This window comes from Semicossyphus pulcher, unplaced genomic scaffold (assembly GCF_022749685.1).
Source record: "Semicossyphus pulcher isolate SPU_LCO1_2020_fin unplaced genomic scaffold, fSemPul1.0.p SCAF_1, whole genome shotgun sequence".
Classification (NCBI taxonomy): Eukaryota; Metazoa; Chordata; class Actinopteri; order Labriformes; family Labridae; genus Semicossyphus; species Semicossyphus pulcher.
In genome coordinates, this window is record NW_027211603.1 from 35,461,944 (window position 1) to 35,479,834 (window position 17,891).

The 17,891-nt window shown below is 39.7% G+C and overlaps 2 protein-coding genes across 2 annotated transcripts in view; one reads left to right on the forward strand and one right to left on the reverse strand.

Moving 5' to 3' along the window:
• The window catches only part of LOC138598761 (cell migration-inducing and hyaluronan-binding protein-like), a 126,637-nt gene extending 114,047 nt beyond the window's left edge, over positions 1 to 12,590 (forward strand). The window contains exons 24-28 of the mRNA XM_069670649.1: positions 2,852 to 3,056; positions 4,244 to 4,330; positions 7,172 to 7,329; positions 7,610 to 7,710; positions 8,981 to 12,590. Coding sequence (XP_069526750.1) covers positions 2,852 to 3,056; positions 4,244 to 4,330; positions 7,172 to 7,329; positions 7,610 to 7,710; positions 8,981 to 9,108 — 679 coding nt within the window. The 3' untranslated portion in view covers positions 9,109 to 12,590. The remainder of the gene's footprint in view (positions 1 to 2,851; positions 3,057 to 4,243; positions 4,331 to 7,171; positions 7,330 to 7,609; positions 7,711 to 8,980) is intronic.
• On the reverse strand, positions 11,969 to 17,891 carry mesd (mesoderm development LRP chaperone). Its single transcript, XM_069670662.1, has 3 exons — positions 17,730 to 17,891; positions 16,657 to 16,889; positions 11,969 to 14,523 (listed from the first exon to the last, which is right to left on the reverse strand). Exons 1-3 carry the CDS (start codon positions 17,883 to 17,885, stop codon positions 14,262 to 14,264), a joined length of 651 nt encoding a protein of 216 aa, XP_069526763.1. The 5' UTR covers positions 17,886 to 17,891; the 3' UTR covers positions 11,969 to 14,261.

Genomic DNA, 17,891 nt, shown 5'->3' on the forward strand with positions numbered 1-17,891 from the left:
ACTTAAAATAACCGGTCTTCTCATCACTACGGTTCGCTGTAATCTCTCCGGGGAAAACCCAACAACTCCTGACTCCTATATACGGGCTCAACGATTAAATAAATATTTGATAAACAATGAACAGACTAACAAGCAGCTAAAACGATCACAGTATACCTGATACTTTGTGCTAAAAATATTTCAATACAATAGCACTAAATGGTAAATGGACTGTACTTATATAGCGCTTTTCTAGTCTTTGCAACCACTCAAAGTTGCTTTTACACTACATATCACATTCACCCATTCACACACACATTTATGCACTGATGGCAGAGGCTGCTACGTAAAGTGCCCTACTGTCAATCAGATATCACATTCATACTCGTTGGCTATGCCACCGGGAGCAATTTGGTCTTGCCCAAGGACACTTCAACATGTAGCCTAAGGGAGCTGGGGATCGAACCTCCAACCTTCCAATTGAAAGACGACTGACTCTACCACTGAGCCACAGCCGCCCACTCACCAGTATTAACTCACCGAAAAGCTGGAGCTCAGACTTCTTGCACGACCATAAAGTTCCCACAGAGAGAGATTATTTGTCCAAAATTTGAATGAAAAAATCCCCAAAAGGCTCCAACAACACAAAGTGTGCCTGCCCCTATAATTTAAGGCTTAATTTAAGAGTGAAATTGTGATTCACTGGTTTAAACTTAATTAAGGAAAATTAATAGTTAGTTTCATATTCAAGTTAATTCTATGGTTATATTCTATTTTGTTTGCATACACTGAGTTCATGGTGTAAGGGTTACATTAATGTTAAGTACATATTCTGGTATCAGGTCTGCCAGCTAGTGGGCACTGTTTAGCCAGCTGTATTGTTGATGAAGGGAGAAGAAGAGGGGAATGGAAAAGGAGATCTGTAGAGTAACTGCACTTAAGTTATGAGAAAAACCCAAAGTGTTCGACTGATTTATTCCCTCTCACATGCACCCACGTCGCTTACATTAATATAATTAAAACAAGTGTGTTATAAATTTTTTTTTACCCCTGTACAGTTATCTTGAACAATAAAATTAGCTATTTATAACTAAGCTGTTTTTTGTACCAGGCTGTAAACATATTTATTTCTGCTTTAAAAATTGGCAGTTTCCCACCTGCTGTAATGTTATTTCTTGTTTTCTGGAGCCAGCCTCAAGTGGCCACTCGAGGAACTGCAGTTTTTTGCACTTCCGCATTGGCTTCATTTTTCAACACCGCTTGGTTTGAACTTGTTCTGCTGACCCTATAAGTGGCCACATTTACAATAATGCAAGCTTAATTATTCAGATATAACAATAGATCAATTGCAAGAAAACATTTGTTATATTTCTGTTGTCTGTCACAGGAAATCAAAGTGTCCACACTACAGTAAGTAAAGAAGGTCATTATGAAAGCAGGATATGGGTCTGTAGGCTATGATGGAAGTTTGTTTTACATTTTTCACCACTTTGCCCAAATACGTTTGGTTTACCTGGAGGTGTGTTTTCAACCTGTCCGATCATCTGCCTGATTCAGTCAGTCTAACCTTTATCCCCACCCTTACTAGTGCAAACACTGAATATATCCTCACTCTATTCAATCAATCAATCAATCAATCAATCAATCAATCCAATTTTATTTATAGAGCGCCAAATCATAACCAAAGTTATCTCAAGACACTTTACAAAAAGCAGGGGTCCGTTTCAGAAAGTGGGTTTAGTGAAAACCCAGGGTTTGTTAACCCTGAAATGAGAGAAACCTCGAGTCTGCCGTTTCAGAAAGAGTCATCATTTGTAGATTTTCCACCACCACTGCCGAGAGCACTCAAATAAGACAAATTGCTCATTTATTTGGTCCTCTTCATTTCCTACGAATACAAAAGCAGCCGTTAGTTATTGGAAATATATATATTTTTAAAACTAACACAATTCAGTTTAATCAAATAAACAGGATTTAGGTGAGAGGACATAATGTGAAATCAGCATTATGTTAGGGATAAAGCTAATGCACATTAAAACAGCCACTGAATGATATTTAATTTGTTTAATATTTAAAATATGACTGAAGTGAGGTTCAGCCGTGAGCCTATTTTGCCTAAGCCTCACCTTTGAATGATGTTCTGGTATTTTATTTTAACTGCTTCCATGTATGTTTTTGCTTCCATGTAAATTTTAGCTTCCGGTCATGATTAAATATTAAATAAATAGACCAGTTCAAACTCTCTCTTTTGCAGCTGCACCCGTGTTATTTTTCTAAAAACATGCTCATATTCGCTGTACATCTGTGTGAGGATTTTGAGCTCCACTGGTGTGACATAGGAAGACCTCTTTTTGTGTTTGCCATGGTGAATAGTGGTATTGGGGCTCAGGGTTGAATGAACTAACTCAAATCAGCTGTTCTGAAATCAAAAAGCCAGCGACTTTTCTTTTTTAAGTCAAACCACAGCTCGGGGTTAGACTGAGGGTTTGTTGAACCTCCTTTCTGAAACGGACCCCTGACATGAATCCACCATGAGTAGCACTCAGCAACATTTGGCAACAGTGGCAGAAAAACTCATGTTGAACAGCCATCTGTCTCGACTGGATGGGCCGAAATATGGGATAGATGTTCTTGTTGCAACAACAACACATGTTGTTGTTGCAACAACAAGATATGGAGCATAGTAGTGCCGGTAGATGGTGAAGAATAGATGTTGCAGAGGAAACCTTATGGTAACATGATTAAAAAGATCTTCAGAACTTTAATTTCGCAAGTAAACAAAGTCTTCATTTCACAACGTACATTTTTATCTGTAGTTTCAAAGACTTAAATGAAGAATGTGATGTCTAACGTTCTACTGTGTGTGTTGCAGCCTGCTTTTCCTGAAGGTTAAAGCCCATAACGACAGGGAACAGTTTGCCTTCTGTTCCGTCAAGGGCTGTGAGAGGGTGAAGATCACAGCTATCATTCCTAAAGGCAGTCCACCCAGTAACTGCATGGCCAAGGCCTACCCCAAACATGCTGAGCTGCCTGTTGTGGATGTACCCATGCCCAGAAAAACACCTAATGCCTTGCTGGTGAGAGGGGGGGGGGACACATCTTTTCCAGCTGCATCAGGAAACTTTCATGCATTAGTGGTTTAACAAGCCCCTTTTGGCCCACCACCGGGGAAATCCCTGATGTCATCTTAAGTGGTTTTCATACTTTTTATGTCCAGGACATTCTCATTCCCAAGTCTCATTCCAAACACACAAGGTACTCTTTAGCATCTGAATGACACACAACTAACCTATGTAAACCCATCCGTTTCAATATTAGATGCTTGGCAATCTCGGATCCCATCGGCTATAGTGACGACGATAGAGCCTCCGGGGACACGGTGAACATGCCGGGGCATGTAGCCGGCAGTTAGCTGACTTCCAGTCAAGACTTCCTTTTCCACTGCTGCAGCACTTGTTGCAGCAGTTGTTGCTGCATTGTTAGAAAAAGAGACCGTTTTTCTTGTGAGTGACTTTAATTAACGGGTCTTACCTTTGCCGAAATTTCAACATCATGATGCCGAATTGTAAAAATGAAGCTTTGTCAGGTCTGTCCTCAAGAGGAGAAGAAAACTAATTTTGAAAGTTTTGGAGATCCACACAGTTTGCTCTTGTTTTGCAACTGATTGTGGAGAGAAGCTGTCAACACCTCCACTCTCTGCTGTTATGCATTAATTGAGCTCCACACTGACGAAGCTCAACTCCGCAGATCGATGATGAGCAGGGAGAGGAGGGGGCAGCTCGTTTAACAGTCTATTGTAAAACCCAGACTTTCTGGTGATGTTCACAGTATCAACTTTGTTCCGTTTAGAGCAGATTCGACACAGTTACATTAACACTGGCTCTGTACCATTCACACTAAGTTCCCACGCAAACCATGCAACAAATTTAATGTGACATCCCTAAACAAATTACAGTGTCCAAAACATAATTAATCAATCAGTTGACAAAATTCTGATTATACAAATTTCAATCATTGGACAATCTTGTCCACACTGTCACATGGAAAATGTATTTTGCAGCAGACACATACAATATCACAGCTTTCTGAAGTACTCTAATGTCATCTATTTCTTATATTAAAGTAACACGTGCAGCTGAGGTTATTTCATCTATTTTTTAGCTCTGCAATTGTTGGGAGTGAATACTGACTTGAAACTGCTTCTGTGAAATGGTGATCATTGTGTAATAACTCTGACTCTGTGTCTTTGCTTGTGTTCTCACAGCATTCACCAGAACACTTCCTGGAAATCAAACTGGAGTCCTACAACACTCGCTTCTTTCACATCAAGGAGGACTTTGCCTTTACTGAGGTATCTTTTGTCTCATACAGACAGTAGAATAGTAGTGGAGAGTTACTGTTATTTGGGCAGATTAGACTTACACCAATGGTTATAGGTTACAGAACCTAAATGATCAACAGATCCATTTGTAGCCCTAAATCACAACAAAAGACACTCAAGACACTTCACAAAAAGAGCTGGCCTAGACTGTACATACTCTTTGTTATATTATTGAGAGAGAGACCCAACACGAATCCACCATGAGCAGCACCATGCCGAAAACATAAATTTATGGCAGAAACCTCGAGCAGAACCAGACTCATGTTGAACAGCCATCTGTCTCGACTGGATGGCCGAGAAAGTGGGATAGAGGGAAAGGCAGAGTGAGAAGATGGGTAAAGAGTAACAAACAGACAGACAGATACCAGAGATTTATAGTAGAAATACTAAAGCTAAAGCTAGAAAATGACTAATATTAGCAATAACTCTATTAATGGCAATAAAAGTAAGGCTGTTAATTAATTTTGCAGTAACGGTTAAGGTGGTCCATGGCAGCAGACAGTCCGTAACAGCAATCCCAGGAATCTGCTAAACAGGGAGCATCATATATACCATATATATTATAAAAACACCCCGGAAGATACAAAGTTACTAACATGCATTAATGAGACAAACGTGTACAGATAACATGAATGAATGCAGATAAAGAGAGATGAAGAGAGACGGGAGCTCGGTGTGTCAGATCTCCCCGGCAGTCTAAGCCTATAGCAGCATAATTATGCTAGCTCAATACCTTTGTTTTGTTTTGTTTGAGTAAAGAAGCAGAAAATTGCTAAAACAGAATATGGATAAATATTGAAGTTTCCAGACTATTGTGCCCATTCTGTTTAATTAAAACGTAACATTCGAACAAGCAGTGTGTCTTTATGGTGTTTAGAGAAGGCTCCAATGCAGCCAAAATAATAGCCACTGTGTTATGGAACGCGGGCCAGAGCAAGCTTGATGTTGTTTGATTGTTGTTGTTTTTTTTATTGAGAAACATTGCAGACTTGCCAGTCGAGATGTAAACCTGTGATTGACAGTTGCGCTGATCTTCAGTCTTTTCACTGTGATATGACTCCTCCCCTGTCCCTCCTCACTTTGCAGCAGTAGCTGTGGCCGATGGAATTCCACAGCATGTGCCACTGTGTGCGCCAGTAGTTCACAGCATGTGCCGTAGATGATGGCATGCCACTAGGGGGCCAGCGGTGCTCGAAAATGGAAGTGCATATGAAAATGTATACCAGTGGTTTTGCTTTACGACAGTTACTGCCGTAAATATATACATTTTTATCTTTATTGACGCAAGTGAAACGTGTAAATAAAGCAATGTATATGTTTCTCTCACCCGGCTCACCCTAATCAAGTTTGCAAGCATAACATTATGAGTTATGCCTAGTGCAGTTGAGAAAAGTTAACATAATTCTTTTTTACATAGCTGTTGTCATATTCACTGGAAGTAACAAAATGGCTAGGGGTGAGGGGAAAGAACAAGGAAGCAAAGTATAAGCAAATGTAAGGAATTTGTTAACAAATGGAGGAATACATGAGTTGCTTCCGTTGAAAAAAACAAGCTTGTACCATACACGAGAGGGAGTAAGCATTGGTGCCAATCTATGTCAGGACACACTCACATCCGATTAGTGTTGACTGAACAGCTGTAAATATCAATACTTAGTCAGGATGGAGCAGTTTGTAGGTTGGATTTGAAAAGCATTTATTTGCATGTGATAAAATAAACATCTATTTGTAGACACATGTCAAATGGAGAAGTCCTGAAGTATGGAATATTGAAATGAAAAATGTTAAGAAACCCTCAAAGAAAAGTTGCTATTGCAATATGTAAATAATGTTGACTTTAAAATACTGTTACCACTCAGGGGTGCCTATCACAATAATATGGCTGGCACTGTTTTCTTTTTTGTAATATTATCTATGCCTCTGCACTTGTCAGTGTGGTTATTAAAAGTTTTGTCTGGTGTTCCTCCTTTGCTATCCAATTCTCTGTACTGCCCTCCATGCTCCAGTGAGGTTTCATTCAACTGAAATGAAATTAGCATCATAAATGCTTTTGCAGAGTAAAATTTAAAGAATGTATCACAACAAATAATAAGCCACATATGACTGTTTGGCAGGCTCCACTCTCAGCATTTGTGTGATTAATTACATAATCACTGAAGAGCATCTTTAAAAAACGTAAATTTCCTCTTACTTTCAGGAGACATTCTTTCAGCATTGATTAACAAGAGCCCGACACCAAACTAAGATTCAAAGCCCAGCTGTAAACTTTGTGTGACCAGGATGAGGGTGGAATGTATCTCCCTAGATCTGATCTTGTGTGCTCAGTTTATACATCTCTGCTTGATCTTACCATGCTTGATACTCATCCTGACTAAAAACTGTTTCAAATATCAAGGCTTCAAGTTTGAGGCACTATTGTCATCTGCACAAAAATTACAGTGAAGCAGCTGTTTGCAATAACATTCCCAATTCCCTTGCTCCTTCCAGCTATGCTCAGAGACTAATTTAAAAGGATTTGACCAACTAAAAACCAGGACTGAAGACATAAGACAATACGCTGTGCAGATGATACACTACAGGACTATTGGGTATATGTTAACTTGTTATAGTAAAATACATTGAAATTATAACGTGCAGGTATGGACAGATATGAACATGATTTAAGAGAGGCAGTAATAAATACTTATTCTGAGACAAGAGTTCTTCAGTTTCATGGAGCCTGGAGCCGTCCCTGAGCCTGGTGGTGCCACATTATTGTAATGTGCAGTGTTGTGAGAACAGTAGTGTGATTGACTGACTGTGTTGTGTCAGGTTAATGGGCAGAAATTGTACCAACCAGAAGATGGGGTTCAGCTGACAGTCATTGATGGGCATGATGGAAAGGTGGTGGAGACCAAAGGCTTCAGGAACTCCATCCTACAGGGGATCCCTGCACAGATAGACAGTTACATCAGTGGACTGAGAGACGGGTAAGAAGCTGCTGCTCTGCTGTACCACTACTATGTTCACATTCGTCATGGCGATTGTTCCACCATGCTGTGGCAAATTTTATCCTTTGTTTTTGTTGTCTTGGCCTGCAAAGAAACTCTGTAGCATTGCAACTAGGTTATTTTACACTCAGCCAATGATTACAGATCCATTAAATGACAAAATATTGTTGCAGGACCCAGGAAAACATAAAAAAAAACGTTGCTATGATCAGCTGAAAGGGATCACTAAAATTATGTGACGTTTCTCTCTCTTCTCTAGTTCCATCGTCCTCCTCACGTCCAAGGGCCGTCTGGTTACCAGAGGATCCTGGACTAAAGTCCTGGAGAGACTTGGAGCAGAAAAAAATACCAAATTGAAAGGTAAAAATGATGTCTGTACAAAGGTCTATGGTCTATGTCCTCACAGTGGAGTATTTAAGCATGCAGTTGGGAAATTGTATTATAAAAAAACAAGTCAACAAATATGTAGTAGATGGTTCTGTTGCTGTATTGGTTGAATTTAACAAGGTCCAACCGTGACAACAAATTTTAAGATGTTAAAGCTGCAGTAGGTAACATAAAACTAACTTTTTGTCATATTTGCTCAAACTGTCACTTTAAACATGCAGTAGTACATGAGAGAGATGTGAAAAAAGTCATGTTCCTCTGGCTCCGCCGTTCGTCCTCTACTCTGCTAATCCGGAACTGATCGGCTGCAGGAGCCGTATTTGTTAACAGAGCTGTCAATCATCATTTTGACAGCATCAAATAACTAATTAAAAATAAACTTGTCAGAAAAATGAACACTTGGACATAAATCAGCATGATAAAACTAGCTATAATGACAGAAACCATGTTTGAGAAAAATGTATTTGGCATGTATTTTGATTTTTTATTTAACCTATTGTCCCACCTATTAACATGGAGGAGGCAGGCTTTATGACCTATACTTCAGCCAGTCAGCGGGGGTGCTTGAAATTATTTGGCTTCACTTTTAGGGAGATGTCATGTCGTCCATCTATATACAGTCTTTGGTGCCAACAGACATGGTACTTATGCAGTACCCTGCAATCTATGGTCCCTGTCCTTCCATTACTGTAATTTTGGCACATTTAAGGTTTCAATATACTCTGTCCGAAATAAACAGAATAATAGACAGTCGTATCAAATTATTCATTAGTCATATTCATCATAATATTGGAAATCTAGTGTGTAATAAGCTGTATTCAACCACCTCACTTCAAAAACAGTTGAAAAAAAAATGAAATCAAATTGTAACCTTAAAATCAAATCAAATGTGACATTGATAAAGTGAATGAGCACTGCTGGACCCCCAGTGAGCAAGGAGCTAAACTCCTGTCAGCTTTAGTCGGGCCAGCAGTAGAATAGTACTGAAGCAACTGGTGATCGTTCATGAGCCTCAACTGTTGATGAAAATTTAAGGAAAAGTAACAAGCTTTATGCAGTAAACAGCCTTTTTATGATGTCATCGAGCAACAGAATGCCGTAACAATGCTTCTGTTCAGGATAGGAGAAGCCCAACCAGTATCCCCACACTATTCAGAAGTCAACATGTCGAAGAACGTTGCTGAGAAACAACCTGGTGTTCTGTGGATTTCTCTAACTTTAATGTCATTTGGCCACCCTGCAGATAAACTGGCATTTGTGGGCTTCAAGGGCTCCTTCAACCCTGACTGGGTCCATCTGGAGGTGGATTCTGACCTGGCCAAGATCCATCAAGTCCTACCTGTCCCTGTGGTCCACATGATGAAGCTTTGAGAGACTGGTATAGGGACCCTATCCCTATCCCAGACTTGTGACCCCCCATCCCTACCTTCCCTAAAAACCTACATACACAGACACGCTTACACATTAAATATTCACTGCCGGCACCGCAGAGTCAGCTGCTCAAAGCCATGGGAGCGGGATCAATTGTTTTGTTTTTTTCTCTAGGTTTATTGGTGACAAATAACCAGTAATTATCACTGTCCATACAAGACCACAACCAACAGTAGATTGCTATTAGGTGGAAACTCACCCTTTGGCATCCATACTGGAGGATAAGCTCTTTGGCAACAGTAGCCATGAAGAGCCAATAGTGTGTGCCGAAAGGTGGCTGTCACCACAGTCATTGTTAAGGTAATCTCTATTTACAGATTCTACATAGTAGAATAGTCTACATAGCAGAATCTAAAGGCAGGGTCGTGGATTTCCGGGAAGGCAAGTGTTCTGGTCTCCATTTGAACTACACTTGTAGTCTGAGTAATATTGACCAATCGCGTATCAGCAGGCTGTGGGGCATGCAAGAAAAACAGTCCACGTGGAGAGCAAAAGAAGGTGGAACGTAATCCGTCATGACAACATCCTGGTTCCCATCAGTGTGATCTGACGATGATTTAGCTTCTTATCAATCTCTATAAATAGACATTTGCAGTAAGTTCAGCTAACAATCTGTTCTCGATCTAAAATTCAACTTGAGATGAATTCCCTTGACATTGTGTCACGAAAGCCATTCATATTTCACGATTTCCTTGAATGCCTCGGATCAATCTGACCTCTGTTTAACAAAGCATTTTAAAAGTTTTCTTCTCTTGATGACAGACCTGACAAAGCTTGAATTTTTAGTTCTTACAAATCTGCATCATGATGTTGAAATTTCGGCAAAGGTGAGACCCGTTAATTACAAGAAAATCACAAGGAAACAGTTTCTATTTCTGTAACAATGCAGAAAGCAGAAAAGGAAGTCTTGGCGGGACACACGTTCACCAGTGTCCCCAGAGGCTATATCGTCTCAGACTATAGCCGATGGGATCCAAGATTGTTGTTAAGGTAACATAATATTAGCTTGTAAGCTAAAGTAACCACTGGATTTTGGGAGAAATGCATCACTGTTGTGCGCCAGGTCACGTGGACACTAACTTAGGTTTATGTTAGGATCATGTTTTTCTGAATTAATCAGAAGTCTTTTTAGCTCTCTGATGAAGAGAAGCAAAAACTGACTCTGCTCCAGCCACATTTAATGGAGCTTTAGCATGGAAAGAGAGGCTAAGGGAAGTTCATCCTTTGATGTCTGTTCTTGAATGAACATGACATGTAGTGTAAAAGCAGCATTGAGTGGTCGCAAAGACTAGAAAAGAGCAATATAAGTACAGTCCCATTCACCTTTACGAAGTAGCCATTGTTGTCCCCTATACCAGCATGGAGTAGGTGACAACTATAGACAAAGCCAGTTAGTTAACAGTTTTGTGACGGGGTTCAGACACCTAAGCCCTTCAGATGGAAAAACTGTCTTGAGTAGGTTAAACCAATAGCAAAGTCTGTTCTAGAGCTTTGCAGAGGCTCACAGAACTGCAGTTGTAAATTACTCTCACTAGAAGAAGAATAATGTATACTTTATTAATCAGTGAGGGGAAATACAATGTTTTCACTCTGTTATTAGAAACATGCTACACAAACATATGGCCGAAATACACAAATGCACAAACAGGAACCAATGGACATGCATTAATGGAGAGATGTCAGAGAGAGGGGGCTGCAAATGGACATGCTCCCCGAGCAGTTGGGGATTCGGTGCCTTGCTCAAGGACACCTTGACAGTGCCCAGGAAGGGAACTGGCACCTCTCCAACAACAAGCCCCAATTCCATACTTTGTCCGTACCAGGGCTTGAACCGACCACCCTCGGATCTCAAGCCATATCTCTACAGACTGAACTACTGTCTACCTATTCTAGAACTGGTCTCCTATAATGATCACAATCATATCCAAATATTCTGTATCGGCAGGAAACATGTTGCCTTCCAGATTAAGTCATAATTCACAAATGTGCAAAATATTCAGTACAACTGCTGTGCCATAGAAAGGACAAAAAAAACAACTAAAAAAGGTACAAAATTAACAAGATGAGATCAAACAAACAGAAAACACATGATTGACGTGTGCAGTGTTGTCTCCTGGAACAGTAATGGCCAACCATTCGTAGTATATATATATATTTTTTTCAGTCTCTGTGTTTTTCTCCCGTGTGCCTGTCTATGCACAGGGCTCTCATCATTTGTTCACTGTCATGGTTGAGAAATTGAGTTTTTCTCTGAACAATTGGTTAAAAGCACTCCCTGTCCAGCCAGGCAAATGAACCAGAGATAGCTTCCTCTACTTGTTATATTTTCACAGTCCTAGCCGCATTGGAACAGTGTAAGTAAACATAAATTGCTGTTACGGTACAGAGAGTGTATGATTGCAGTTGGTAGTAGACTGTGTCTGTCAGTTTACTCTCTTACCATGATCTCCATGAGGAGAAAAACCTGCGATATAAGGTTATTCACTGAGGAGACTGTACAGCAATCGGTTGTTTACATATATAGATAAATCATAGGTAGATAAACTACTGGCCAATTCTCAAAAGGGCCTACATGATCAGTCTGTCCGGGCTGTCAGTCCAGGTCTCCAGGGGACTCATGAAGCAAATACTCAATGTGAGCCACAGGTGAACATACCATGGTAATGTAGGTGCATCCTTACCATGCACGTCTCTGTTATATGTGACTGATGTAAAAGTTGAGTGGTTTAACCATCATCTGTTCACAGAGAGAAAAGAGAGAAGAAAAACTGCAGAAACATTCCTCATTTTGCATCCAGACATGTGTTTTTTAACATTTAATATTGTGACATTCCTCGTGTTTTTTTCTTCATATCAGTGTTTGTGATCCATCTGTCTGTGAACCAGCAAGAAGCCCTTAACAATATACAAGATTAAATTAAATTATCCACTTAATGTTAAATCAGGGAATTTTTAAATGTGCAATTTCCCAACCAAGAAAATTATGAAATCTTAAATCTGGAAAACCGAAATAGCTGGTCTTTTTTCGGAAGTTGTTGTGTAATTTGGTGTTTTGTATGTTAAATGTGTTTTTAAAATCCACAGTTTACTACAGATATATTTTATACTTATTTATTGTACAGATACAGTTGATCCAAATCTAAAAGGGACATCTTTTGAGTTGTAATGTTATGACTGTCCTGTATGTATACTGTATGTAAGAAACCATTACAGCTCCATTGTAAAAGTTATGTACCAAACACTCACTGCAAACATGCATATGACTGTTGGTGAAGTTGTTTTAACTGTACTCCAGATGGATGTGTTGTATATGTTGCTTGGGCTTGTAGAGTAATGAAGCCCCCATAACATTTAATTTCTTAAAAGACTTTTGTACAGAAATAAATCATGCTGAACAGTTTGTCTAAATGTCACTGACTGAAGGTCCCCGGCACATCTGTTTTTCCATGCTAGAAAAAAAAGCAACATACAAAAGTGCATCAGCTTGAAAATACAAGTAGAAAAATACAAACACAAAACCTTCCAGGATTCTTTAAATTTTCAGCGTCTAGGGGTCTGTTGCCAATCAGCATTAGACCCTCATTTTCATAGAAATTATGCCTAAAAGAGTAAAGAAGAACAACACAATATCATTTGCCAAGGAGGAAACGATAACAGGTTGTCAGAGTACTATGTGGTTTTTTATCTACAACATTTTCACACCAAGTAAGGAGGGGGAAGAAAGCAGAGCTAGTGTGGGAGGTGGAGCGATATCCAAATGGTACCAGGTTGAATGATGTGTGCACAGAGACGCTGTGGTGGAGATGGATAACACAAGAGGGAGGTGTGCAGTCTTAATCTTGAATTGGGTGAACTGACCCTTAAAATGCTAAAAAGTGATAAAATGTTATTTTCACACTAATGAGCTCAATATTGCTCTCTGGATTTTTTCCTCAAACTGTAGTGTACAGGTCACTCTGTGGGCAGCCAATGTTTGAGCATTATTTGTAGTAAACACCTGCAGCTCTTTAATGTTAAACAGATTAGATTTACAGGAAACACTATTCAGTCTAAAGAAGTCAAAAATGACATTATTCACCATTTACATTCCCCTAAAATGCCTCTTTGTGAAAAGGAATCCTTTGATATTGGGTTTATTCCACAATCATTCCCCTTTGGTCTGTCACAGGAAGGTGAGCTGTTTTCAGATCAAAGACTGTATAGCAAGTGAACGTAGTTTGTTGATTTCAAAAGTGAAGGCAATATGGAAATGAAGTTAACCTGCATTCTTTCTAAAGGTCACAAAGGGTCCACCAGGAAATGACTGTTCATCTCACTTAATTTATAACCTGAGCAGGAAGGAAAAAGTTGATGCCCTCTAACTGGAGTTACAGGTGACATGGGAGCAATGAAAACTATTTCATACGATCATTTAACAAAGTGTTTAATTTCATATTCAGTGAAAAATCTAACAGATAATCTAAGTACTGTTTTTGGATCAAATCTTGACATGATGCTTAAATCAACTCCATGCCATTACCAGAAAAGACTGGAGCCAAACCAATACATTTGTCTGGCCGCATGTTCAGTTTATATGAGTCTATCACAGATTACTCTGTATCATATCTTTCAAAAGCGCCTACAGTAAAACTCTTTTAAAGAACATATAATGTGCTTGGTTTCTGTGACCAGTACAGTTACTGGTCACAGAAATCACATATCAGTCGGCCTCTAGAAAAATCACTTCCATTTCCTGACACAGCTCTTGGAAAAGAAAACAAATTTAAACGATAAAAAAGCCTAGCATGATCTTCCAAAAGACATGTGCATGGATTGGTTTTTATTTGGTGATGAACAATAACAAACATCTACGTAACCAGACATCACGGTAACGTGAAAGAGCTGGTTACCCTCTGTAATAAAAAAAGATCACTGCAACACTGCTCAATGAGGAAGTGGAGAAAGTACAAAATTAATGTTTGAGTTATTCCAGCTCAGCAGTCAAGGTTTAAGCACACAACAGGATGCATCAGTTCACTTATAATGCTGACTCTGAACGAATGCATCTTCATGTGCTCCTGCAGGGCAGAGGAATGTGGGTTTCTGTGTTTTCATCACAGCTCCGGTTTCAGACGGCTCGCTCGGTTCCCCTCCAAGTCAGACTTCTTGCTGTCTGTCCTCTTGTTTTTCTTCTGGCCATTGACTTCATTTTGTGGTTTATATTTGCTGTTCTTTTCTGTAGCCTTTCCAGGGAATACCTGTCCCTCCACAGTGACTTCTACGCAGCGTTCCTGGGCTACGAGGAAATCTTTGACCTCCCAGGCCATACTGCCATCCCGCAGCATGAAGATCACCCTGTTGGAGCCCACTACAAACCTGTAGGGGACAGGTGGATAAACGTCAGTATAGTTTGTTATTTCAAGGAAATCGAAAAAATTATAAAAAAAGTACATTTCAATCTGGTATTCAAGAGGCATGAAATTGATGAGTGAATGAAGCCTTATACAAAGTTCAATATGTCTTAATCAAAAAGAGTTCTACAAGACAGGACTGCCGCATATGATTGACAGTTTAATTCATTTTTGCAATGATTGGATGGCAACATGGTAATAAGAGTCTAGAAATGTTTACTTTTTCAATTGTATCCATGATATCAGAATTCATACTTAAAAAAACAACAATAACCCATAACTTTTTAGAGGTTGAGTTTTCTGAAGGGTTGCAAAGAGTGTGAGTGTGTTGGGATTCTAACAATACATCTTAAGAGGATGAAAACTGGCAGGACTGTGAACAATGATCTCACCAACACTTAGTTACAATGTGAAAAGGATAAGATTTGAATAAGAATGATATGGTTGAGAACACATCGTTTGTAATCACACCAAAAGATTTGAAGTCCTCAAAATGGAGTTGAAATAAAGTTTATAAGGCACAGACATTTCAAATAATTAAGCGTAGTCTTAGTGAACTGAAAGTTTTTCTTCACCTCTCTGCTGCTCCAAACAAGAAAGAAAAAACGATTTGAAATGCACCAGACTCCTTAAAACCCCTGTAAACCCAAAGCCACAAAATCCTTCTAACTGTGTAATTTAGGGACTTATGTACATACTAGTAAGCATCTTTAAAGTTTTAGAAATTTAGAAAAAGTTTTATCACCATTCTTTCTTTGTTAACTTCCCTGACATTGGGGTTGAATTAGGCGTGGTTATGGTAGATATTTATCACGTCATAAATTCCCTTGAACCAATCAACTGCAGTTGTCCCGCCCTCACAGGTGCAATAACATCTCGGCTCGTGATCAATCTTCCTCCCAGAGTCTGAGCTAACTTGTGTCCACATACCCTGAACGTCTCTGCACACACCTGTTGCAGTTACCTACCTAACGATCGCCTTTTTCCCATCATGCCTGGGTGTGCTGTCCCTGGTGCACATCTACCAATGGAGATGACAACGTGTCATTCTTTTATTATGTAAATGCGGCGGACTTGGAGAAGCAGCAGTGTTTCCGCTACATACATTTAGTGAATTGTTGCAGCCGCTGCTTCAGAAGTTGTAAGTTGAGAGCAGAGGTGCAGGTGTGTTGGGGGACTGAAGCAAAGTGATCAGATTAAAGTAGTTTGTGAATTAAAACTTAATGAGGTGAGGAAGAGAGTGCAATTAAAGTAAGAAATAACCATCTAGATAGAGGGTAAGTCTACATGTTATGTGCTTCTCACAGAAATTATTGATATGTGAGATTAATTGAAATCAATTGATCACAAAGCATGTAATTAATTAGATTCATTTAATCACCTGACAGCAATAGTTTTGATATGATGTGCACATGCGCACAAACCTGGGTGGTACAACAAACCCTCTACCCTGCTGCTGAAAGTCCTAGAGGAAACACTGCTTTCCCATGCGCCATTGTTGTGTTGACAGTTGACATGAGAACGCGGACAGGCGGACCCCGGCAGGTGTCACTCAACATGGGATCTGCCACACCTAAACCTTCTTGAGAAATTGTCTGAATAGCCTAATGAGCTGTTTTTCAACAAGGTTTTCCTGTGGTTCTGAACATTTAATTTTACTCAGATTTTTTGTGGCTACTTGGATATGACACACTCAACTCTGATATCATATATGCATTTTTACTATTTGAAGCCACTGGGCTTTAAACCCCCAGCCACCTGCCTATTCAAGGCAGATAACGAGAGGTAAAGTTAGATTTTAGAGTTGTTCAGATACTAATATTAGTATCCAATGCAGCAGAAAATGTGAGATCATTGGCGAGTAAGCCAGTCTATAAATTTACGGGAAATCAGTTCTCCTTTGCTGCTCAAAAAGTAGCCGACACTGCAAGTGCTGCTGTAGTGCCGGAGCAGGTTCAGGTCCCTGCTTACAACATGTACCATACCTGCTACCAGGTGCTACTGTTTTATAGCACAGAAGAATAATTTATTATTTGTTGCAGGCCAAGTCGGCAGCAAAATGTCCTGTTTATGTAAAATGAGCTCAGTGATGGTCTACCTCTGAACATCAAAGTTGGCGTTGAAGAGGCTTCCCTGCCACAGGCCGGTGACTTCCTCTGTCTCTTTCTCGGTGGGATCCCCTGACACTGTAGCAAAAACCATCAGAGTCTTGCCTCTCTTGGACATCTTGAGCAGCTCTTCTGGCTTGGAGGCGTCCACCTTGGAGAAATCGATGGGAGGAGGAGACCTCCTGTGCTCTGGGAGGTCCCCGTCCTCAATGTCATCATCCTTCTGTGAAGCAAAGAGAAGATATTCATTGTGCACATTGAGTCATGAGAGGTCACACAGCCGGGGTATGATGTAACACTGAATAAAACCGTAAATCCCTTCCTGTTACATCGAATCTGCATTTCTATCTTGTTATATACCACTCTTTATTTAGTGTAAGTACAATCTAGAAGGGAAATATGACATTACAGAGTACATGTGGAGTATAAAGTACATGTACTTAAGTTGTGCACTTAGGTACAATTTTGTGCTATTGTTAAAGCAATCTTTAGGCTTTGACATAATCAGTTTTATAAGTTGTTACACCTGGGGCACTTTATTGTGTTACACAGTAATATAATCCCATTGCATGGCATCCATAGGTCTCCATAGCATGGAGAAAGCAAAATGAATAATAAACAATAGCTCAGGTCTCTTAAAGTACTTCTTAACAACTCAATCTATTTAAACATTATCAGCTAACATTAATGTGAATATTAGATTTACATAGAGTATGGTTTTAAATCACTGTATACTTCTTCAGTTACATACAGCACAAAATTGTATTTCAAATTAAAAGTGCAAAACATTTTCTACGTGTGTCATCACTTATTGAACCAGAAATCCGACAGTATCTCAGGTTCATCTGTCAAGTTACATTTCAAAGGTAAAGTTGGATGTGTGTAACTACCACGCATGTTTCAGGATCAGTCTCTAAGATTTGGAGCTAATGATTGCTGGGAATGTATTCCTACTCACCGTTTACACTTACGTGCTCCTGAAAATACAGGGTAACTTGCTAACGGCAAGACAGTGCCGAGCTACTGTCTGAGGGCTGATCGAATAAAGAGCAACATAACGTACCTCCCATTGTTCCAGGAGCCGTGCCATGTCTGCGTCGTTGTAGTCTCGGATGTCCTTCTTTTTCTTTGGCTTTTCTTTGCTTTCAGTCGCTAAAATACAAAACAGATAAGTGCAAAGTAGGAGCACTACACATCTCAACCTGAAGTCAGAAGCCATGTTTAC